Below are 26,202 nucleotides of genomic sequence, written 5' to 3' on the forward strand. Positions count from 1 at the left end.
GTTACCACTGGAAAGTTTCCTAGTTTGCTAACTAGCTTCCTAGATCTTAAAGTTAGCGCTGTAGCTTGACGGTTTGCTGGTGTTACGTATGGTCAATGCGCGCGGTATTGTGCGAACGCCGTATTGTTTAGTTTTGTGTCGTTGTACAAATGTTAATTATTGCCTACTTCGTTGTAGAGCAGTAGAATGTAAACGCACTCAACTGTTTATTTTTGTCGTGGTATCAAATTGTTAATGTTCAGATGACGTAGCACATAAGGTCTGGAGTGTAGTTAAAAGTGACAAAGTTACGTGAGTATTTTGGGACACTAATTTCAAGAAATGCTGATCAGTCCATATTTTCATATCTGCCCGCCATAACACCACAGCCTTGCATGAATGCAAAAAAATGTCACTTGCAAAGACTTTTATAGCGGAGAGAAGGTAATATTTGGATCAGTCCTTGGTTGTGGCGCTGCTCAGTTCGCTTAAATCCTGATTTCATGTTAGTTGTGTCTTGGTTTGTATTAATTTTAAAGAATTGTTTATCTGTTCTAAAAGTTGCGAGATTTTTATTGCAACCGACGTTCCTCCTTCCATCCAGTGACACTTCTTCAGGGTTGTAGTTCTTTTGCCTGGCAGCAAGAATAGCACTATAGTTTGTTAATGTATGTTCAGGGGCGGGCAAGCTTCATACTTTATAGCTTACCCTTGTTCTTAATCACCCCTAAACGTTTTGCCTGAGTCAATATCATGTTGGCTCTGTTGCAAGTGTTGATGTCAGTTTAGTTTTTTGTCCAGTTGTTGCTCGCACACAGTTAGGCTTTAATTGTGAAACGTTGATTTTATCGTTTTTTTTAATCGTGCGGTTTAGAGCTCGCCAAACGTTACACAAAGTTGAAAATTTATGCAAAACTTATTTGAAATTCAGACAAGGCTATGAGACTGTTTAACTTTAAAGCAAGTATTTCATCGTATTTAAGCTTATATATGACGTTTGTACTATTTAGAGGCAAAGATAAACTTTGTATTGCTATCAGGTGCGACAAGTTGCAAACCTGCAGTGATTGGAGTGATGAGGAAAACTGTCCGGATCCATGTTCTACTAACGAATTCAAATGTGCGTGTTACGGCACGGTGAATGACGTTTGTGGAGGACCGTAAGTTCCAGATAGCTGGGTAAGCGAAGGCGACAATGACTGCGACGATTGGAGCGAGGAACCGGCAGCCCAATGTCCTATGAACGAATTTAAATGTGCCTGTTGGGGTCAAAAAGGATGCACTGGGTGTGTGCCCGATACCAAACTCTGCGATGGATATAACGACTGCAACGACTGGTCAGATGAAAGAAGCTGCAGCTGCAATAAGTCTGAATTCCAATGTGACTGCTACACCACCCTCAACTGCACGTCCACGATAACAACAGGCTGCATACCCGGTTCTTATCGATGCGGAATTCAGATGCTTTCAGTGCCTCGATCGGCGTCACATAATCGCCCCGAGTCAGGTTTGCGACGGCATTTTTCTGTTCTTTTAAACTTACAATGTCTAGGACAACGGTAGTACTATGTTTGTTCTACATAACTGACTGGCTTGCTTCAGAACGCTGTGCGAGTTTTCCTTTAGTGCGAGTTTGTCCAGTTTCATCCAAACCGCTCTTGGAGCTGGCGGCAGTTGAAGAGGCTCTTATGCGTCTTCCGCATCCAAGCTTCTCCAATATAGGATGTAGCCAAAAACTTCGCACATTTGGGTTGCGAATGCAGTTCGAAAGAAAAATAAAAAATCCCTGAACATGGAAAATGCACGTTAATGTGTTAAATTTTATCCACTATTGCCATTAAGTGAGAGATAAATGTGGTTTAAGAGGGTTTTAAGGGGAAATAATCTGCTGGTTAGGAAATGACGTATCGGAAATTGCATGGATTTTATCAAAGGTACTTGAAAAACCAACAAAAATTATGTGCTATTAATTTTAGAAATTTTTGACCTTTGGAACTTTTTAAGTAAAAAATACTTCGAAAATTAGTTTTTCCGACAAATATTTATGCATTACCTGTAGAGAATTTACAACTGTAAAGAGCCATGCCATGATCGATTGGTATGTTACGTCATCAGCAACCAACATTAGAAACCCAAATATCCATGTCAGACCCATCATGAAGATCAATGTTATTGCAAGCATAAAATCCTGGGAGTTCGTACGCTTTTGTGCGGAAGATCGAATCTGTTAAAGTAACGGTTGTCAGCAAAACAACTCGGTATCAATTTAAATTACATTTCATATGTTAAACCCACTTCGCAGGTTGTGCAAATTTCCGCATGCAAACGGATTTTATTTTAAATCCTAATGCAACTATTGAAATATATATGGTTTTAGCTTAAAGAAGTGTTCTGTGTAGCTAACCTTCTGCTTTCTACACGTAAGACTGCTAAACACAATTGCAAACAGAACAATATTGAAAACAAGCAGTAGACCGATGGGCAAAAGGAATCCATAATGCAGAGAGCTGAGATGCACCCAACACATGTGTCTTGCTTGATACGATGATATGAATAGATTGTCATCTGCAGACAAGAATTCTATCACAACAAAATATCGTACACACTAAAGTTTTCCTTATATTTTTATTATTGAAAAACAGAAAGGCAGCACCATCACTTTTACTCACTGTAATGTTTGTTGTCGTTTTTGGGCAAAAAATAAACGAATAAATAAATGAATGCAATTTAGTCTTTCTTTAGTTCACTAAAAGAAGTAATCGACTTCAGTTTTGATTATTATTACCTGGCCTGTATCTGGGAATATCGTGATTAAGTATCGTGACACAGGCGTTTACCAGCACTATGATCAGAGGTACCAGGTACGATACCAGCACAGACGTGATGCGAACTTTGTCCGATGATGCGCTCATCACCTGCAAACACGTAAACGTAAATTCTGAACGTTGAATATGAAAACCTCAGATTCTCCACCTTCACCAGAGCATTGTAAAGGTCGTAAGCGTTAGCGCTCATCCAAAACCATGTGGCAAGTAGGAAATACTGTAGGAATGCGGTAGAAATGTAACATTCTATCCTATTCTCAACGTTTCCAGCGCTGGTTAAGAAGATAACGTTTACCACAAGAAGGCATACGCAGATGTTTAGAAGAAAGAGAGTTGGTTTCTTTTCCCTCAGTTCTCTGCAAATATGGGATCAATATTTCTGGTTCGGTTTCAAACCTGGAAGACATTAGCGTTGCTCACTTGACGCTGATGTAGATGACGAACGTTAGCACAAGGCCAGCCATAGACAGACCGCATCCTATGTATGTAGCGATGTGAAGGGCGTGCGCTGACGGAAGTACAACCGATTTCTTTGAAGCAAAAATCGTTAAAATGGTTTCTAAGTGTATTGACAGATAGTACTTACAACGATCATCGCGAAGTGTCCTAGTTGGTGGCAGTGGAACCTCGGATCCCCGTCTGGGCCGCTCACCAACACACAAGTGTTTGGAACCCAGCGGGATTGGTCTTTATCCAAGCTCACACATTGTGTTCTGGTGACTGTTTCCTATGAAAAAGATGTTATTTTCAACCTTTTCCTCAGACTACACTGACTTCAAACCTTTAAGCGATTTGTTTCATGGCGAACTCCGCCCTGTCGTTTGGTTCGGTTGTTGAACGTAATGTTCACTATCTCCTCGGTGTTCGAAACGGTGAAATCCTTAATGCGAGCCGTTATTACCTGAAAAATATGTTGGTTTACACGTAACATATTGCCTCATTTGATGTTGGTTCCCTTTTTCGTACGTTGTAATAACCTCGGTTGATCATTATAACATATTTCTGATTCTACAAGAAAAATGTTATTGGTACAAATAGTTCTTTCTTTTACTATTAATTACGAACAATCGGTTTCCGAATAAACTTTGAACAAAATTTAATTTAAAACAATGTCGTACTTCGCTAATTTCGTCATCCAAGGTCGGAAAAAGTGCGTTGGTTGTGTGAAGTACGAAGGATACGCGCACAGGCTCCTCTCGTACTTTCCGCTTCGAGAGACCTTGCGACAAACCAATAGACGTTGCTGCCATTTCCAACAACTCTGCTGGTATTGCGAAATTGATGGGAGGCTCGTACGGGACTCCCGATGTTAAAAGGGGGGAGAAAGAAACGTCAGAGTAATGACCAGCGGTTGGCTTCTGCTCCTCGATCTACAGTAACAGTGTGTGTTAAAACGTGACACGAAGCATTTTATCCTCAACTGCTGAGTGCTGGTCCACTCTAAGGATCGTGAGTTCAAACCTCACCGGGAGCTAATTTTTCAGATCTCGCTTCGTCTTGTCCCTAGGAATGGGTGATCCAGCAAAGCCTTGCCTACGATGCCAGTGAATCTCAATGCTTTTTACCCTATTATAGTTTGCTCTCAAAAATTTATTTTACCTGTATCGTGATATCTTTTGTCTTTAGGTTAAGTGATGTTCTATTTCCGGGGAGCTGTACACGTTCTGTGAAATCTTGCAAAACCTTGACCAGATTTGTTTTTTGCTCCTTTATTTTCCTTTGACAAAAAATAATTGACTCGTTTATAGTAACACAGAGCTATTTTCTTTTGGTTACAAACTCAGTTTTTTGCTTCAAAAAATAACAACGCAAATTATCAGGAAATATTAAAAAAAAAATATTTATGTTGCGCCGATTGCCAAAAAAATGACCCGACTCAATTTTTACGTTTTTAATAAGCTTAAGGGCTGTATTTTAAACAAGTGGTAATAAATATAGTTTCAACATACTTTGTAGCCTTTTCTTTGTTTGCCAGAGACGCCGAGACTTGGTTGGTCACCAACAAGGTATCAAGAAGATTTTGTTTGGTAATCTACATGCACATATTTCATTTCGTGAAAAGCATTTATCAATCTGATTCATTTACACAACATACCTTTACTTTTGAACTAACAGAACTCAGTTGGAGAAGTGTATTTGCAACTGTTGCCGTTTCCTCTGCGCTTAGGTTCGTAGTTGTGGATGACGTGAAAAGTCTTAAGTTGGTTAAGGATGATGTGATTGCTTCCGTAGTCGTTGGTTGCTGCAAGATAGGATTTTTTTTAAACTTGCTCTGCGAAAATCTTCTGCATTTTTCTCGTTAAAAATTACACAGACACCTTACAAATGAAACTATACACTGTGTTTCCTAAGCAGTATATTGTCTTACTATGTATTTGTTGATTTAATCCAACAAACCTTCAAAATATTGGCGACCACAGTCGATACATTTGTCGCGCAAGGCAAACTTTGGAGATTTGCGAATGAAGTAATTTGATGATTCAACAGATTTCTTGAGCAGACTGCAGAGGCGACTGATCTTCCTTCAAGTCCGGTTAGACACAAAATAAAACATGGCAACAAAAATTGAAATATTGAGATCCAACCAAAACTGCAGATGCAGACCTAGCGATCACTGTAACTTTCGTAATAACACTAAAAAACAGTAGCTTTTTACTTCAGGATCAGCTTGGCTTAGAATCAGGTGTTTAATAAACATGACAAGTTTTTATATGTGGTTTCGTAAATCTTTCATACCGTCTCGACACTTTTGCGCAGACAAAACTGATTCTCCGATGCTCGCACGTTCAAAGTTGTACCAAGTGTCTGTTGCGTTGTCGTATAACATGGTTTCATTGCAGAAAGCTGTAATAAATTCTGGCGTTACAACAATACTTGTGTACAAGAAGGGGTATACGTACGATTGCAAATTGATCCGTCCCCTTCGTATCCCACTGCGCATGCGCAGGAGTAAGCACTGTTGTCTTGCAGTGGCGTGCAAGTTGCCAAGGTCTTATGGCAAGTAGAGTTTGCACAAATGTTTCGAATGCCTGGTTGATACAAAAGAATAATTTAGTGACATTACCTCATAATATCATTCTAACTGAATAAGGAATTCTGTTTAGTTTTTGATTGGGTTAGTTACATTAACATAAGTACGTCATTGTCGGGACTTGTGTTGGTCACATTGAATGCTTGTTGCAAGGACAATGTACGTACGTTCGCATGTGGCTCCGTCCCCTTCGTACCCCACTACGCATGAGCATGTGTATGAACTGTTGTCTGGCAGTGGTGTGCAATTCGCCAAAGTTTTGTGGCACGTGGAATTTATGCAGAGATTTGGATTTCCTGGTTTGAAAAATAAAAAAACTTCTTTGAGATCTGTTTTTGACGGAATGAGGTGAGACTTGCAACAAGTAAAGTTATTTGGATGTATTGTTTGGAAAATGCAACAAATATGGCTCTCGTAACAAGTAAAGTTATTTTGATATATTTGATCAGCTGTTTGGCCAGTAAAGTCGTCTGATTGTCACACCAGCTGCACTGATGATACCTTCGTCAAAACAATGGTCATCTGTCTGCAGCTTACACAATACATTTGGATATATTGTTTAAAAAATGCCACGAACCGTAGAGCCGATTTGGAATTACCCGCAACACCCTTGTATGGATAGATTTGGGCTGAAAAGGTTGGGTTACAGTATTAACAGTAATACCAACCTTTTGAACTAACAGAACTCAGTTGGAGAAGTGTATTTGCAACTGTTGCCGTTTCCTCTGCGCTTAGGTTCGTAGTTGTGGATGACGTGAAAAGTCTTAAGTTGGTTAAGGATGATGTGATTGCTTCCGTAGTCGTTGGTTGCTGCAAGATAGGATTTTTTTAAAACTTGCTCTGCAAAAATCTTCTGCATTTTTCTCGTCAAAAAATACACAGACACCTTACAAATGAAACTATACACTGTGTTTCCTAAGCAGTATATTGTCTTACTATGTATTTGTGTATTCAATCCAACAAACCTTCAAAATATTTGCGACCACAGTCGATACATTTGTCGCGCAAGGCAAACTTTGGAGATTTGCGAATGAAGTAATTTGATGATTCAACAGATTTCTTGAGCAGACTGCAGAGGCGACTGATCTTCCTTCAAGTCCGGTTAGACACAAAATAAAACATGGCAACAAAAATTGAAATATTGAGATCCAACCAAAACTGCAGATGCAGACCTAGCGATCACTGTAACTTTCGTGATAACACTAAAAAACAGTAGCTTTTTACTTTAGGATCAGCTTGGCTTAGAATCAGGTGTTTAATAAACATGACAAGTTTTTATATGTGGTTTCGTAAATCTTTCATACCGTCTCGACACTTTTGCGCAGACAAAACTGATTCTCCGATGCTCGCACGTTCAAAGTTGTACCAAGTGTCTGTTGCGTTGTCGTATAACATGGTTTCATTGCAGAAAGCTGTAATAAATTCTGGCGTTACAACAATACTTGTGTACAAGAAGGGGTATACATACGATTGCAAATTGATCCGTCCCCTTCGTATCCCACTGCGCATGCGCAGGAGTAAGCACTGTTGTCTTGCAGTGGCGTGCAAGTTGCCAAGGTCTTATGGCAAGTAGAGTTTGCACAAATGTTTCGAATGCCTGGTTGATACAAAAGAATAATTTAGTGACATTACCTCATAATATCATTCTAACTGAATAAGGAATTCTGTTTAGTTTTTGATTGGGTTAGTTTTATTATCAGCCATCAATTTAATGAAATTATGTAGTAAAGAAGATTTTTTCGATTACAATGAGGCCTTTAATTCCTCTGACCCTAACTTCAACGATTGTTTTGAAAATATTTTGTTCGATTTGGTACCAGTTGCATTCATCGTTGTATGTATGGAAATTTTTTTGATGATTTGTGTATAGCTGAGAAGGTGTAACAAGTCACTAGCGCCATTTGCATGTATTTACAGCACTCTTGTTTTAGTAGATATTTTTCGTAAATCATATTGACATAAGTACGTCATTGTCGGGACTTGTGAATCAAAAGTAATCACGCACTTTCGTTGATTGCATTGAATGCTTGTTTGCAAGGACAATGTACGTACGTTCGCATGCGGTTCCATCCCCTTCGTACCCCACTGCGCATGAGCAGGTGTATGAACTGTTGTCTGGCAGTGGTGTGCAACTTGCCAAAGTTTTGTGGCAAGTAGAATTTATGCAGACATTTGGATTTCCTGGTTAGAAAAAAAAACTTTCTTTGAGATCTGTTTTTGACGAAATGAGGTGAGACTTGCAACAAGTAAAGTTATTTTGATATATTTGATCAGCTGAATTATCCACAACACCCTTGTATGAATAGATTTGGTCTGAAAAGGTTGAGTTACAGTATTAACAGTAATACCAACCTTCTCTGTAGCGGAGCAAAAACCCTCCACGGCTTGTAGAATTGCGGCCAGTAACGAACGAAACTGTGACTTCTGCTTCCGAAAATACTTTAAACTCTTTTCGATTTCCCTGCAAACGCGAAAGTCTCCGACCGTCTGAACGCCTGATCTAAAAGGAAATAAAATATAGCAATTTTATTTTTGCTGAAAGAACATTAGCGCTTGTTTTTATGTGTCTGATGGCTAACATGGATGTTAAAATATTTGCTATTAAACATTTGCCAAAAGCAATGCCAAGAAATTTCGAGTTGTTTTTCCGAAATTAATCTCAAATTTTAATTTCTGCCAAGTTGACCGCACGCTTTAATCACATAACATTTTAATAGAAGAAATACTTTAGGAACCGATTTGTTGTGTGTTCAGCAAGACGTGACAATTTGGTATGATTAAATAAGAAAATGTTTGAAATAGAACGGCGTTTCAATAAAACATTGAGTACCTCGAGCCAAGACTGGGAATCGGTAATCTGGACGTCCACTTTCATATGCACCTCCTTTCCAGGTGTTGTTGTGTTGATGTTCCAGAAACACTTCAGGTTATCGAGGTACACGTAGGGGTATCCCCTTGAAGATATTTCTTGCCAGTAGGGCAAGGCAGTAAGGTTTTTCCCACAACTTTTCCGATCCACTGCCAATCCACACGATGACACAAGTTTAAAGTTTAATTACTTTGATTCACGTATTCACGAAAGCATGCCAACGTTACCAGATTGTCCGGTGATGTTGGCGGAGAATCTACTTTGTTGGGTGTTAGTTTCAAAGTACACTCGCATTGTGTACGTCAACGGCAAAGTTGCGGAAAGAAATTGGCTTGTGTTGTAAAATTGGTTTGTCTTTGTGTATATCTGTACATATTGGTTTCATGTAACATGGTTTGCCAGCATGCCAACATCGATAAGCTGTTATCTGCTGGTTTCATCGTTTATTAGAGGTTTTATTTAACGTTTAATATGAAGGTTTCGACCAAGATTTTAAGTAGAAGCCAATCACGACACAACAGCCCCTGTAAAATAACTTAAGTCGTTTGTTTGACATTTTTCCTAAACATACACATTCGCTGTGCTTACAGGCATTATCGGTATCGCTTATTAAAATAGAATAGAAAACAACAGCAAAAAGTGCAGTTTGTTTCTTTTACCTTCTTTCATCACTACTCACCTCAAGCTTATCCATTCGAGACAAAGTTAAACTCAGCATCGTAAGGGCCAGAAAGCTGTTATTTGCAGTCAACGTCCAACCGCACTTAAGTCCGCGAGGCGCGAAATCCGGAAATCCCGGGGAGCTGATGATTCTTCCGGTTGTGATTATTTCTGTATTGCCGCACTTGGGAACTAAAAAGAAGTGTATTATTTTTCTAGATAACTTAAACGTTTTTTTTATAATTGATGTATAACTTTTTATTATTCCATCGATTTTGTGCGAAAGTATTCAAAACTTAATTTGGTTTATTTAATTAATAGTCGTTTGATAATTATTATTGGAAACATAAAATAATCAACGAACGCTTGCCTTCTTCTATGTCAATGCGAAAAGGCAACTGGGCGTTTCTGCGTTGTAAGAAGGGTCTGACTCTAACTTCCGGAGAATTTATGACGATGTTGACATCTTGTCCTTTCCCAAGTGGCACCTGTATGTCACTTCCGTCTTCTTGGAACTGTAACAATTCTTTGGCTTTCAGATGATTTTTTGTATATGTTTGACACAGGCCTTTGATTTTGTAAGTACGTAAAACCTGTTAATTAGTAAATGCGCAAACAACGCAAGAATTGAAAACCAACACTTGTATCCCGCGATGTTGAATCTAAACTAATAGTATTTGCAAACAATCATATTTTTTTCTTACCTCAATTCTATTGGTTGTGTTCTGGTCAACATACAAACCATGCACTTTAATGTATACACTACTGCTTTGAATGTCAGGTAAAGAGATACTGTACATGCAGGAACGTAAAATCGGGTAGTAGAGTAGGCTGTTGGACATATCATTGAAGTACCTTTTCGCCTCAGTGATGTTTAAACTTCTGTCACATGCTTTAAAAACACACGGTCAAGTATAAGCTTGCATGAAAATCGTGTTAAACAGGATTGTTCTACATATATTAGGATAAAACCGGTAGATTAAAAACGTATTTTTTGCCTGCAATCTAAACAATAAATGGGATCGACTTTTAACTTTGTCTTACCACATTTAAACTAACGGCATTAGTTTGTAAAACTTAATCATCAATTAATAGCGACTTGTTGATTATTATAATCGTAACCAGAGATACTCTACCACTGATGTGGCTACAAGTTCATGCAAGAAGAACAATGCGAAAAAAACGAAAGAGTTTTTGGTGAACTTGGTTGTTTGTTAGTGCAAAAGTTATTTTGTTATTTTCTTGTGGATTAAAGAATTAAAATAAAAAAATTATCGACTTCTGTCCTGAATAAAAGTGAAACACGGCCTTGCTCTACGCTTACGTCCTATACTATAAGAAGCATTGAAGACGATCCTTTCCATGATTGTGTTGTCGAGTTCAAGGAATACTTGGATCGGTTTGTAATCGTAAAATACTGCAGTGTGCCCTGGATGTACGTCTATCGACTTACTGTTGGCTTCTGTAAAAACCTGCACACAAAGCATTCAGATCAGTGGTTGTCAAACTTTCCAAATCTTTTTTATCTTCACCTCTGACCCCTGAGAGACAAATGCTTTAATTTTGTATTAGTCACTTTGAAATGACGTTTTTTCTGACGTGTTTGTTTCGGAGTTGTGTCTTAATTACAGGTTTTTGAGCCGTATGTTCGACGAAATTAAACAACTAAAAGTCAAGTTAAAAGGAAAGTCGCATTTATCGGTTGTAACGGTTATTTATGAAATGATTGTTCCACTGACATGCACATAACGTTCACAGGGAAGCAAACCTTTAATGCTGACGTAATTGAAGATGAATTGGAAATTTTCAGGGTCATAGTTAGAGGGTAGTACGGATATCTATTAAAGTTCCAACCGCAAATAATACGAGATTGATTTGAAATGGGGATTTCCTTCGACGAAAATTCTCCGTTGAGATCCTCAATTGATCGTCCGCATGGTGGCACTACAGAGTATCATAAGCAGTAAAACTTAATCAGCATTGTTGTTAGGATGATCGAACCAAAACAAAAACAAGTGTTGTGGTTCAATGCGATCATATTAAATCTACATAGCGCGAAAGTATAAAGTGCAAAAACCGACCTTGCGAGAATGCAAAAGACATTGAAGCGCCTGTGAAAGTCACGAAAGCGCCTGCGAAAGATATACGAGATCTTCGTGTACGGATGACAAAGCTTTCGTTAAATGCCCCAGTACGACGATAAAGGCCAGAAATCTGCAAAATAATCATGTGTCTGACGCAATGATAAAGTCGATTGAGGCAAATTTCAAATTGGTCAATTCCGGTTTTCAATAGGTTTCAGATCCGGTTGATTTAAATTGCCAAGGACCAGTTAGAACCCATGTGATATAAATTTATATAGGGCTGATTTAAGTCCATTATTTATCTGTCTTGTGCCCAAGTTTAAGTTATATAAACTAAAATGTACCGAAAAGTCAGTGTATATTCCAAACAAGTGTAAAATTTGGATGTCTTGCAGTCGTAAAATTTTGATGTAAATACTGTTAGGCGGATCAGCGGTGATTGACCACCAGCAACTAAAATTCGGGTTTACGTGTAACACGTCAGGAGGCATTCCATATGTGCTCATAAGTTGATCTGTGGCGTTTGCGTGAAATCTTCCTCCACAAGCTGTCGTAAGAACAAATTAAATCCTTCAAGAAACTGAAAACAATTGGCAACAACGGTTAAGCGCCCGACCCATATACCAAGAAGAAAACCTGATGGAGATTCGTGGCCATGATATCCTGGGTTTGAATCCCGGTGTAGTTAAAAACAGAACAAAAAATCTCTGTTCGTAACCGGATTAAAAAAGTTTTGTATCGCATGCTGTGGATGCGATTGATGTTGGCATTGGAAATTTAAAAGTACTGCACTTCTGGTTACGTAGATTTTATTACAACTGAAAAAAATGTGATCAATAAATCTTAAAGCGGATTATGAGCGAAACAAATATAACCTGTAAGCAGGTGTTTCTGTAATGTTTTTTTTTCTAACAGCACATATTTCGAGCACTTACGGTTAATATGAAATGTGCACATGCTTTAGACTTCATCAACATTTAAGCCAAAAAGACACAAACCTTTTATATCAAACTTGCCAAAAAGCCTGCTGTTGGAATGAGAGCGGTTTGCAGTTTTGAAGTAGACACGAAGAGTCCTACCCGTAGTGAATAACTGATCATTGGGTGTGTTATTCAGGAGGCGCCGGCTAAGGTTTGCAGCATAAACCTGCAGAAAGGTAAAGTATTTTATATTATAAAGTATATGTACACACTGTTTCCACCTGTAAGGTCTCATCAGTGCAGCTGGTGGCTGGGCTGGCTGATGGACTAGCCACAGTCACTGGACTATACATGTGGAAACAGTATGTATACTCCACTCTGCAGCTCTCATTGACTACTATGGCTCTTTTGCACAAATAACATGAAATATATTTGTTTCACGAGGGATTACCACAAATATGTTATTGGCCTGATCGAGCTGTAACGGGTTTCTTATGACAAGAGTTCGAGATATTCTCATCCCTTGTGGGGGATAGAATGTCCAACCGCACACCAAGTTTGAATCCGCGTTTTGGGGGTAGTTAGGTGAAGAAATTACTCCTTTTGCGGTATTTGTTGAAAATCCACAGGTTGGTACTGAAAAGCACGTCGGAAATAAAAATACAAGTCAGTGCTCGTTTGTAAAGGCTATACTTTAAATTAACTTTTCCTCCACACAATTATAAATCTAAGGAAAAGGCGTTTTATCAGTTAGTGACGAAAGTCTAATACCTTCTCTATATACGATCGAATAGCCAGAACCTCCGCCTTCAGAAAATAAGTCAACTTTTACTGGAAATTTGTGAGCGACCATCAGAATTGTTTCAGAAATTGCATCGTAATATCCGATTTGAGATGAACCTTCAAAAACCTGAAACAAAATCTGTCAAATGAACATGAGGCAGATGATGTTACATGCTCACAAAAAGCAAATTAAATCTGGTAAAAGTTTTCTGAGTGGTTCTGGGAATTATTTCTCTGAATAGCTTTGATTCCAACCTTATGAATAATTATACCACAATGACGGGAATGGTTTTACCAAGGTGTAAAATGATGTGTTTTTTCCCCCCCATAAGTTTTGACACCCTGACTGATGCCAACCTGGAAATAAACGTTTCCGCGATCGTGGTAAAGTTTCTTGTATGTATTGCAATACGGCATGATTTCCACATGATGCTTATAATGAACAACATGTAGTAAAAAGTCGCTTTCTGTCTACTTCTCTTCCTATATTTTAGGACGCAAACAGCTATATTAGCACTTGGCGTTCGTTTGTGTAACAAGGTATTTAAAATCAAATCCGCAGACAACGCCAGTGTTGTACGAATTGGTGCCCTTTGCCCTTGTTGACCAAAAAGTATAAATATACCTTTGTTGAAGTCGTACAGGTAAATACCTGTTATAATAAAAATATAAAAGATTCTTCTGGTGAAGAAATTGCTTTAGTTTCTACAGCAATAACTGCCCTGTCTCAAAAATTACGACGAGCTTGCAACGAATTCATAATTAACAAAAGTAATTGATGCATAAAGGTCATATTGTTATGTCACTAAAGCCAAATTGGTCGTTGTGTTGTGTGTAATTTCCAGTTGGCCCAATATCCTCTTTGCTGGCGTTGGCCCAAGTCTGACCTTGTCAACGCAAGTTTGCTTTGACTTCAATGTATGATCTACAACGTTGTTTCACACGCCTGACTGGCACGGCCATTTCCCCTTTGACCATCGTTTGCTTTTGCAAGTGCTGTGACTGGCATTCTATACTCTATCGGTTGCCACGTAAACAGCTTATGCAAAAAGGATTGAAGTTAACATTGCCTGCCTTGTGTCTTCATATTAGCACTTGGTAAGAATAAAATTGTATATGCCAATTGGAGGATTGATCAGTTCGAAAGCAGAAGAAAGGAGTTTGCCAAATTCTAGCCCCAAGCCCAGACATTTTAAAGGTCAAGGACTCTAAACTCTAAAGTGACCTAGGAACACTATGCCTAACTAATCGCTACCTATTGCGGCATACGTTGCAGTCTCTTGGTTGGCAATTTACCGTAGTTCCGCTGCAACAATCTGTGTTATTTGGATTTCCCGAAATCTTTAACTGGATGCTCCTCATCGGATTAGAAGGATTGATGGTCAAGTTGCAAAAGGATTTTGTGGGTCGGAAAATTGGAAATCCTGGTGTCGTTATGGTTTGAGCAATCGTAGTTGCCTTTAGCGTTTGTTGGCAGACTACAAAAGAAGACTCTAATTTACTGTAGATATTACCACTTGAATGTGAATTTGACACTTTATTGCCAAATACATGGACTTCGCTGGACGTTTCTAGAAATTCTACCACATTTCGTTTTAACATGAAAGTCAAAATTTGAATCAAAATTTTGGATTGCCAGTTAATTCTTACCGCGGTATCGGTAAGTTGCCTTGAATGGTTTTCCTGTGGTTGTACCGGAATTGTAGTAAACCCGTAGAACATTTTCTGTTGCAAAATCCCTATACGACTCCTTGTACAAATCAGCCAGAAAGCCACGCATGTCATACACCTTGGTTACAGAAAATTTTGTCTGTTTAACGTGACTTGTCACTTTTGCAATTACGGTACTTAGCAGAGATACAAAAAACAAACTGTTTCTCACAAGAATGCATCGCTTAATGACATTTGTACTTTTACTTCTAAATTTTATTAACATCCAAATAATAGAATCAGGTTACACATTAGGCCAAAGCAAAACCAATTTCAAGTAAAAATAAATACACCCCCACTCCTATACCTGTAAAACGGCGTTTGGGTCGTTGCTGTGTTGTACGGTATCAAAAATCATTTGGAACACCTTCTCCTTTGCTGGAACCGTAATACCGTAGATATTCCACCCGCATTGTGTGTTTGGTGGGACAGTTTGTGGAAAGTTGTTGGAATTTAGTTGTCCGTTCAACACGTTGGTGTCGAAACCACATTTTGTCACTGGAAGCATATAAAGGCACGATGACGCCACAGCGGTATAGATACTGCGCACTACGTTGAGAAAACCACAATAAAACCTGTCAATGCACCACAATTTTTGCTCGAGTATTCAAAATAAACTTGTGAACGTCTGTCCTTTCATGGATTTTTAGCATTTTTCATAGCATTTTCAGAAAGCAAGTAGTTAATTAATTAACTTCGTAATTAATGAACCAGGATGTATTTGTGGCTAGCTAGAACGTGCTGTGTTACGCGCAAATAACATGACTTGCGCCAACACTGGGGTCTCTAACTTCCCGTTGTTCGATGCACGTTTCTTAGTTTGTGACCCGAAAGTGCACATTTCTTAGTTTGTGACCCGAAAGTGCACGTTTCTTAGTTTGTGACCCGAAAGAGAGAATGCGTAATGTTGGTTGTTTTCCAGCGATTGTTTTTACGTTGGATGCCGCGTATGTCGAAGTTAAGGTTATTTGCTGATTACTTTTCGCCTATCTTTGTTTTCAAAAATTATGCCCCCAAATTTTACATTGTTTCGCCATCGAAAAGATTTAAGAACCTGCGCCTTATTCGAAACCTTTTTGTTCATGGAAATTTGCCGTGTGTTAAAGGAGTTATAAGTTTGTACTGTGTAATTATTTTTGGTACTGTGTTATTGTCCGTATGTGGTCAGTTTACTTGTAAATATTATTACTTAGTGATGAGTCCGTGATTAGGGCCTGGATTGGTCTTGAAATCTACCTTAATTTATTATCCGCGCAAACCAAAAAATTCCACAAAACCAAAAATTCTTAAGCCTTTAATATCCCGATTTTCTTTTCGTAATACTAAAAACAAATCGCATATTTTCACCATCTTACCTTGTAAGTAAGTCAAACGAAAGACGATCCTTCCGATTACTCTCACTTTAATTGATGGGGAATGAACGATCAGGTTAAAGGGATCGTAGACGTTTTTATCTTTTCGTCCTCCAAGCGTTGTGAAAATTCGGTGAGTGATGTTAGGATGGGAACTGTTTGTCAGTGCGATCTAGGTGTAATACCATCAAGCGTATGTATTAACATGCAATGTTCATTTTGCTCTTACGTCAAATATGCCGCCGTTAGAATTTGTGTCTAAAACTTGCACTTTAATGCTTTTGCTTGGAGACAGCGGCCGTATCGTCCACGTACATAGCAGGTTGCCCGCTTCACTTAAAGGGTAGCCGGGCGTTTGCAAAATCTGTTCATTGTCTGTTGCCGTCAGGTCCCGGTTGCAAGCTAATGGAATGAATTGTAGTGAAGAACGTTAATTTAAAGTCAGTTTGGTCGGCAAGTTCAATACAAAATTAGTATCGTTAATTGTGGCACATAAGACACGTTACAAACTTTGTAATTTAAGTAGTGACAGAATGAGGTAAATTGAAGCCTTAGGTATTACTTGTTTAGCCACATTCCGCTACCTTGCCAAAATGAAACTAATTTTGTCTATCATGTCGACAGATCATATTCGTTTCTGCGTTTACTTGTGTAGTTGAAATTTGCTGAGAACTTCAGGGCTGTCGTTCAGTATCTTAGATATGACTTCAGTATCTTAGATATGACTTCAGTATCTTAGATATGACTTCAGTATCTTAGATATGACTTCAGTATCTTATATCTGACCCAGGTAAAAGTGGCATCCGACCCTACATTCATTGTTATAGTGTTGCTATGGTTTAATGGCATTTTCACTAATTTCAACAATATCAAAATGTTGATGGCAAACAAATAGCATGCAATTAACATTGTCCCCAATTCTGCAACACACATTAATCCGACCAGGGTTTTGCCAAACATTTTGGGCCACTGACCGTTCGTAAATCTTTTTTTAGGATCCCCCAGTCTTGCGTCATTTGATTATTTCCGCCTAAGCAGCGTAAAATGAAATGTAAGAAAAAGAAAGTAAGAAAAAGAAAGTGAGAAATCAGGTTTTTCTTTTTTTGTCATGAAGTCACGGACCTAAGTTAGGAACACCCTGACGTGGACCCTATTCCGATCCTGTTTACACTTGTATTTTACGTATATAACCATACAAATTTAAGCCGTATGTAAGAGGAGATATAAGTTTGTACCGTTAGATTATTTTGGGTACTGAGTTATTGTCCGTGTGCGGTCAGTTTACTTGTAAATATTATTACTTAATGATGAGTCCGTGATTAGGGCCTGGATTAGTCTTGAAATCTACCTTAATTTATTATCCGCGCAAACTAAAAAATTCCTCAAAAACAAAAATTCTTAAACCTTTGATATCCCGATTTTCTTGGAAATATTAAAAGTGAATCTTTTTTTAGGAACCCCAGTCTTGCGTCATTTGATTATTTCCGCCTAAGCAGCGTGGAATGAAACGTAAGAAGAAGAAAGTAAAAAATCAGGTTTTCCTTTTTTTGGTCATGAAGTCACGGACCTAAGTTTGGAACACCCTGACGTGGACCCTATTCCGATCCTGTTTACACTTGTATTTTTACGTATATAACCATACAAATTTAAATGCAACTACAACGAAGAAAGCCTTACTCACCCGACGTTTTACATGTTACGACGCCCAGAGCGATAATAACCGGCAAAAGTGTCATCTATTTTTTTGAAGTATCCAAAGCAGGCAAATAATTATGCGGTTATTTTCCTAAAAAAGATTGGTTTATTTTGCATGTTTTGCTAATCCTGCGCTGCTTTCTTGCTTGCAATTGTTTGATGTAAATTCTTTGTTTCCAACGCATGCGGAAAGTTTTCTGCTGCCCTTACTTTTCTCCTATGCTACCTTAATGGATGCAACATGTCGTTCCTTTCATTTCCATGACATTTCCATGGCTGAATTACTACCATGACTAAACGATGCGACAGACTTCTGCTTAACTGCCGCTAAAACCAAACACGCGATGTTGTGCAAGAAGTTTTCATGCCAGATATTTATATTTGTATTACGCACGGTTCTAGCCAGAAGCGAACAAACGCACGCACGCAACGGAAATTCTAGTTGTGACAACTAACATCCCCCAAATCGAAAGACTCAACTATAACTTGGAACTTCTATCGAGGCAATACGATGTTAGTTTTAGTTGTGGAACATACAACTGTGTGATGATTCCCAATTTCCCTCGGGGGTTATTAGTTGATCATATTTGATAATCAAACGATTTCCTTGTTTGTATACACGATACAACCATAGTTTATAAGTTTTTTCTTACTGTTATAAAACTGTGTAACTGCATCGTGCTGTGCAACATGATAACTTGTCGTAATCTTTCATGATTTCATGTTTTTTAGCCAATCCTTTATTGAATAACCAGTGAACAGGTTGAAAGTATGTGTTGCAGTGCTTTCTTATTGGCATGTTACAAACATGTCTAAGCTGCGTTTAAATAAATTAATATTTGCGGAAAAACTTTTGCAAGACAGGTCAGGTTTAAAACACATTTGTCGGTTCGATCTAATCCGGATTATCCAATGATTAATGTACTGGATACAGTATGTTCATACGTGTTGAATGCAAACTGGTGGGTACTAAAAAACGCATTGAAATTATTCCAACTTTATCACATGTGATGAAGACTTACCTCGCTTATGATGTAGTTATTGTAACCAACCAAGATGAAAACACTGTGGCCAAGCAAAAGCCAAACCAACAGTGCCGTTAGAAAAGTATTATTGTTTGGAAAAGAGATCTTGCGCCCACGTGATGGGTCACTGTCGACCCCAAGGGGCTTACGGATCCTCAATCTAGAAACCTCCAGTATTTACGTTGTTGTTGTTTACTATTTGAGGTGGATTACCAGTTTAAATGTTTTTGTAATTGTTTTATTCCATTCGTCGCTCGCACCGAAAGGATTGTTTGGTTTCCACTGATTCTGATTGCTTCGGGATCTTATGGCATTTTGCTTTTGACGCGTAAAGTAGAGTTTACCAAAACTTGTCCTAATATTTTGGATATTTCAGCAGGCAATCGTCAAACTATTTTTGTCCGCAGAGAACAGCAACGCTATTTAAGTAAACAAGAAACCCCCCAATACGTCAGAACAGTCGAGTAAAAACGTTTTCCACTTAAATTGTAGTTATAAAAAAATTAATACTTCATGACATACATAGCCAATGGAGCGGGTTTTTGCGGTCATTGTATCAATTTATTGAAACAACACCAAGACAAAGTCTTGACTATTTTTATTTTGGAATTCGAGACATGCCAAAGTATGGACTAAATCAATGGTTATTAAACTTTTTTGGTCTCGACCCCCTGTCAATTTTTTATCAAATCTTGCGCTTCCCACTGCAATAGGCCTGTTTTTTAAACTACTGTTTGTTCGTGGATTTGGGGATGATGATTGACAGATGAAACGATTTGAGATTAATATACAATGGCCTACTGTAACAACCCAACACAATCAACCTCGGAAGGTGAGCCACAATATGATACATGAGCTCCTGTTACCTATTTATGGGTTCAAACAAATGCACACAAAGCCACGACTCTGACATCAGTTTCTCATCTTTCACAGCCACCGATAGAGGAGTGGTCGGTAGATCTTTCCGTTGTCGTTGCTGCGTCACATTACCGCAGAATTCTATACATTTGTAGTTAGAATGTGACCGCACTCACATACTGCATTTTAGTATTGTTTCGTTGCATAAATATTAATTATTGCCTACTTCGTTATAGAGCAATAGAATGCAAACGCACTATTATAGCGCCTGTTTTTCGGGTGTGTGAAATTTTATAGGCATTTTTATAGGCTTGGTATCAAATTTTTAATATTCAGATGGCGCGTAGCACATCAAAGGTCTAGAATGTAGTTTAAAGTGACAAAGTTACGTGAGTATTTTAGACATTAATATCCCGCTTGTGGAGCTGCTACATCCTACCACTCATTTCTACCTGTCATAATTACCACAGCGTTGCATGAATGCAAAAAAATGTCACTTGCAAAGACTTTTATAGCGGAGAGATGGCAATATTGAGATCAGTCTTTGGTTGTGATGTTGCTCAGTTCGCTCAAATCCCGATTTCTTTGTTAGTTGTGTCTTGGTTTGTTAATTTTAAAGAGCTGTACAATGCCTGGGGCAACAGTAGTACTATTTTTGTTCTACATAACTGACTGCTGGCTGGCCTTAGAACGCTGTACTGCGAGTTTTCCTTTAGTGCGAGTTTGTCCCGTTTCATCCGAACCGCTCTTGGAGCTGGTTGCAGTTGAAAAGGTTTTTATGCGTCTTCCGCATCGAAGCTTTTCCAAGAAAGGATGTAGCCATAAACTTCGCACATTTGGGTGGCGAATACAGTTCGAAAGAAAGATAAAAAATCCCTGAACATGGATAATGCACGTTAATGTGTTAAATTGTATCCACTATTGCCATTGAGTTAGAGATAAATGTGGTTTAAGAGAGTTTTATGGTGAATAAATTTATTTTTAAGTAAGCCGATTAATAATCTGCTGGTTAGGAAATGACTTATCGGAAATTGTATGGGCTTTATCAAAGAGGTACTGGAAGAACCGACAAGAATTATGTGCAGATAATTTGACTTTTGAAACTTATTAGGGCCTAAGTAAAAAATACTTTTTTTTTTACTAAATTAGTTGGATTTTTCCGACAAATATTTATGCATTACCTGTAGAGAATTTGCAACTGTAAAGAGCCATGCCATGATCGATTGGTATGTTACATCATCAGCAACCAACATTAAAAACCCAAATATCCATGTCAGACCCATCATCAAGATCAATGTTATTGCAAGCATAAAATCCTGGGAGTTCGTACGCTTTTGTGCGGAAGATCGAATCTGTTAAAGTAACGGTTGTCAGCAAAACAACTCGGTATAAATTTAGATTACATTTCATATGTTAAACCCACTTCGCAGGTTGTGCAAATTTCCGCATGCAAACTGATTTTATTTTAAATCTTAATGCAACTATTGAAATATACATTGTTTTGGCTTAAATAAGTGTTCTGTGTAGCTAACCTTCTGCTTTCTACACGTAAGACTGCTAAACACAATTGCAAACAGAACAATATTGAAAACAAGCAGTAGACCGATGGGCAAAAGGAATCCATAATGCAGAGAGCTGAGATGCACCCAACACATGTGTCTAGCTTGATACGATGATATAAACAGATTGTCATCTGCAGACAAGAATTCTATCACTACAAAATATCCTACAAACTAAAGTTTTTATTATATTTTTATTATTGAAAAACAGAAAGGCAGCACCATCACTATTCACTGTAATGTTTGTTGTCGTTTTTGGGCAAGAAATAAACGAATAAATAAATGAATGCAATTTAGACTTTCTTTAGTCTACTAAAAGAAGTAATTGACTTCAGTTTTGATTATTATTACCTGGCCTGTATCTGGGAATATCGTGATTAAGTATCGTGACACAGGCGTTTACCAGCACTATGATCAGAGGTACCAGGTACGATACCAGTACAGACGTGATGCGAACTTTGTCCGATGATGTGCTCATCACCTGCAAACACGTAAACGTAAATTCTGAACGTTGAATATAAAAACCTCAGATTCTCCACCTTCACCAGAGCATTGTAAAGGTCGTAGGCGTTAGCGCTCATCCAAAACCATGTGGCAAGTAGGAAATACTGTAGGAATGCCGTAGAAATGTAACATTCTATCCTATTCTCAACGTTTCCAGCGCTGGTTAAGAAGATAACGTTCACCACAAGAAGGCATACGCAGATGTTTAGAAGAAAGAGAGTTGGTTTCTTTTCCCTCAGTTCTCTGCAAAGATGGGATCAAAATTTCTGGTTCGGTTTCAAACCTGGAAGACATTAGCGTTGCTCACTTGACGCTGATGTAGATGACGAACGTTAGCACAAGGCCAGCCATAGACAGACCGCATCCTATGTATGTAGCGATGTGAAGTGCGTGCGCTGACGGAAGTACAACCGATTTCTTTAAAACAAAAATCGTTAAAATGGTTTCTAGGTGTATTGACAAATAGTACTTACAACGATCATCGCGAAGTGTCCTAGTTGGTGGCAGTGGAACCTCGAATCCCCGTCTGGGCCGCTCACCAACACACATGTGTTTGGAACCCAGCGAAAATGATCTTTATCCAACATCACACATTGTGTTCTGGTGACTGTTTCCTATGAAAAAGATGTTATTTTCAACCTTTTCCTCAGACTACACTGACTTTAAACCTTTAAGCGATTTGTTTCATGGCGAACTCCGCCCTGTCGTTTGGTTCGGTTGTTGAAAGTAATGTTCACTATCTCCTCGGTGTTTGACACGGTGAAATCCTTAATGCGAGCCGTTATTACCTGGCAAATATGTTGGTTTACACATCACATATTGCGTCATTTTATGTTGGTTTCCTTTTTCGTACGTTGTCATAACTTTAGTTGATCGTTATGACGTATTGCCGAATACCACAATAATGTTATTAGTGCAATTAGTTCCTTGTCTCAGAGTAAATTACGTACATTTAATATCCGTATAAACTTTAACCAAAATTTAATTTAAAACAATGTCGTACTTCGCTAATTTCGCCATCCACGGTCGGAAAAAGTGCGTTGGTTGTGTGAAGTACGAAGGATACGCGGACCGATTCCTCTTTCACATTACGCTTCGAGAGACCTTGCGACAAACCAATAGACGTTGCTGCCATTTCCAACAACTCTGCTGGTATTGCGAAATTGATGGGAGGCTCGTACGGGACTCCCGATGTTTGGAGGGGTGAGAAAGAAATGTCAGAGTAATGACCAGCGGTGGGCTTCTGCTCCTCGATCTATAGCAACAGTGTGTGTTAAAACGTGACACGAAGCATTTTATCCTCAACTGCTGAGTGCTGGTCCACTCTAAGGATCGTGAGTTCAAACCTCACCGGGAGCTAATTTATTAGATCTCGCTTCGACTTGTCCCTAGGAGTGGGTGATCCAGCAAAGCCGTGCCTACGATGCCAGTGAATCTCAATGCTTTTTACCTTTTTATGGTTTGCTTTCAAAAACTTATTTTACCTGTATCGTGATATCCTTTGTCTTTAGGTTAAGTGATGTTCTATTTCCGGGAAGCTGTACACGGTCTGTGAAATCTTGCAAAACCTTGACCAGAGTTGTTTTTTGCTGCTTTATTTTCCTTTGACAAAATATAATTGACTCGTTTATAGTAACACAGAGCTATTTTCTTTTGGTTACAAACTCAGTTTTTTGCTTCATAAAATAACAACGCAAATTATCAGGAAATATAAAAAAAAACTATTTATGTTGCGCCGATTGCCCAAAAAAATGACCCGACTCAATTTTGACGTTTTTAATAAGCTTAAGGGCTGTATTTTTTGAACAAGTGGTAACAAATATAGTTACAACATACTTTGTAGCCTTTTCTTTGTTTGCCAGAGACGCCGAGACTTGGTTGGTTACCAACAGGGTATCAAGAAGATTTTTTTTGGTAATCTACATGCACATATTTCATTTCGTGAAAAGTTTTTATCAATCTGCATCACTTGCACAACATACCTTTACTTTTGAACTAACAGTACTAAGTTGGAGAAGTGTATTTGCAAGTGTTGCCGTTTCCTCTGCGCTTAGGTTCGTAGTTGTAGATGAAGTGACAAGTCTTAAGTTGGTTAAGGACGATGTGATTGCTTCTGTAGTCGTTGGTTGCTGAAAGAGAGGATATCTTTAGAACTTGCTCTGCGAAAATCTTCTGCACTTTTCTCGTGCAAAAATGTTACTGCGTATTTGTTTATATAATCCAACAAACCTTTAAAATATTGGCGACCACAGTCGATACATTTGCCGCGCAAGGCAAACTTTGGAGATTTGCAAATGAAGTAATTTGATGATTCAACTGATTTCTTGCGCAGACTGCAGAGGCGACTGATCTCCCTGCAAGTCCGGTGAGACACAAAATAAAACATGGCAACAAAAATTGAAATATTGAGATCCAACCAAAACTGCAGATGCAGACCTAGCGATCACTGTAACTTTCGTAATAACACTAAAAAACAGTAGCTGTTTACTTCAGGATCAGCTTGGCTTAGAATCAGGTGTTTAATAAACATGACAAGTTTTTATATGTGGTTTCGTAAATCTTTCATACCGTCTGTACACTTTTGCGCAGACAAAACTGATTCTCCGATGCTCGCACGTTCAAAGTTGTACCAAGTGTCTGTTGCGTTGTCGTATAACACGGTTTTATTGCAGAAAGCTGTTATAAATTCTGGCGTTACAACAATACTTGTGTACAAGCAGGGGTATACGTACGATTGCAAATTAATCCGTCTCCTTCGTACCCCACTGCGCATGCGCAGGAGTAAGCACTGTTGTCTTGCAGTGGCGTGCAAGTTGCCAAGGTCTTATGGCAAGTAGAGTTTGTACAAATATTTCGAATGCCTGGTTGATACAAAAAAATAATTTAGTTACATTACCTCATCATATCATTCTAACAGAATAAGGCATTCTGTTTAGTTTTTGATTGGGTTAGTTTTATTATCAGCCATCAATTTAATGAAATTATGTGGCGAAGAAGATTTTTTCGATTACAATAAGGCCTTTAATTCCTCTGACCCTAAGTTCAACGATTGTTTTGAAAATATTTTGTTCGATTTGGTACCAGTTGTATTCATTCTTGTATGCAAAATTTATTTATTTTTTGATGATTTGTGTGTAGCTGAGAAGGTGTGACAAGTCACTAGACCCATTTGCAGATATTTACAAAGCTCTTGTTGTTAGTAGACATCTCGTAAATCATATTAACATAAGTACGTCATTGTCGGGACTTGTGAATCAAAAGTAATCACGCATTTTCGTTGGTCGCATTGAATACTTGTGTGCAAGGACAATGTACGTACGTTCGCATGCGGCTCCGTCCCCTTCGTACCCCACTACGCATGTGCAGGTGTATGAACTGTTGTCTGGAAGTGGTGTGCAATTTGCCAAAGTTTTGTGGCACGTAGAATTTATGCAGACATTTGGATTTCCTTGTTTGAAAAAAAAACATTCTTTGAGATCTGTTTTTGACGAAATGAGGTGAGACTTGCAACTAGTAAAGTTATTTTGATAAATTTGATCAGCTGTTTGGCCAGTAAAGTCGTCTGATTGTCACACCAGCTGCACCGATGATACCTTCGTCAAAACTGGCCATCTGTCTGCAGCTTACACTATACATTTGGATATATTGTTTAAAAAATGCCACGAGCCGTAGAGCCGATTTGGAATCATCCACAACACCCTTGTATGGATAGATTTGGGCTGAAAAGTTGGGTTACAGTATTAACAATAATACCAACCTTCTCTGTAGCGGAGCAAAAACCCTCCACGGCTTTTAGAATTACGGCCAGTAACGAACGAAACCGTGACTTCTGCTTTGGAAAATACTTCAAATTCTTTCTGATTTTCCTGTAAACGCGAAAGTTGCAGACCGTCTGAACGCCTGATCTAAAAGGTGATAAAAAATTGTAATTTTATTTTGCTGAAAGAACATTAGCGCTTGTTTTTACGTGTCTGATGGCTAACATGGATGTTGAAATATTTGCTATTAAACATTTGCCAAAAGGCAATGCCAAGAGATTTCGAGTTGTTTTTCCGAAATTAATCACAAATTTTAATTTCTGCTACGTTGACCACACGCTTTAATCACATAAGACTTTAATAGAAGAAATACTTTAGGAACCGATTTGTTGTGTGTTCAGCAAGACGTGACAATTTGGTATGATTAAATTGGAAAATATTGGAAATACAACGATGTTTTGATAAAACATTGAGTACCTCGAGCCAAGACTGGGAATCGGTAATCTGGACGTCCACTTTCATATGCACCTCCTTTCCAGGTGTTGTTGTGTTGATGTTCCAAAAACAGTTTAGGTTATCGAGGTACACGT

The 26,202-nt window shown here is 38.4% G+C and overlaps 1 protein-coding gene across 1 annotated transcript; it reads right to left on the reverse strand.

Annotated features, from left to right (window-relative positions):
• Positions 1-1,555: 1,555 nt before the first annotated feature.
• On the reverse strand, positions 1,556-15,369 carry LOC145913853 (uncharacterized). The gene is made up of 34 exons (XM_083001616.1): positions 15,169-15,369; positions 14,802-14,940; positions 14,448-14,629; positions 13,140-13,278; positions 12,820-13,004; positions 12,447-12,594; positions 11,133-11,308; positions 10,689-10,836; positions 10,069-10,256; positions 9,735-9,879; positions 9,384-9,556; positions 8,932-9,070; positions 8,666-8,853; positions 8,188-8,335; positions 7,888-8,016; positions 7,304-7,432; positions 7,140-7,247; positions 6,517-6,645; positions 6,003-6,164; positions 5,705-5,833; positions 5,541-5,648; positions 5,202-5,326; positions 4,900-5,046; positions 4,754-4,836; positions 4,404-4,521; positions 3,923-4,174; positions 3,586-3,705; positions 3,391-3,531; positions 3,225-3,334; positions 2,953-3,160; positions 2,765-2,894; positions 2,384-2,544; positions 2,033-2,203; positions 1,556-1,765 (listed from the first exon to the last, which is right to left on the reverse strand). Exons 1-34 carry the CDS (start codon positions 15,367-15,369, stop codon positions 1,556-1,558), a joined length of 5,169 nt encoding a protein of 1,722 aa, XP_082857742.1.
• Between the last annotated feature and the right edge of the window lie 10,833 nt (positions 15,370-26,202).

Source organism: Ascidia mentula, chromosome 9 (assembly GCF_947561715.1).
Source record: "Ascidia mentula chromosome 9, kaAscMent1.1, whole genome shotgun sequence".
NCBI lineage: Eukaryota > Metazoa > Chordata > Ascidiacea > Phlebobranchia > Ascidiidae > Ascidia > Ascidia mentula.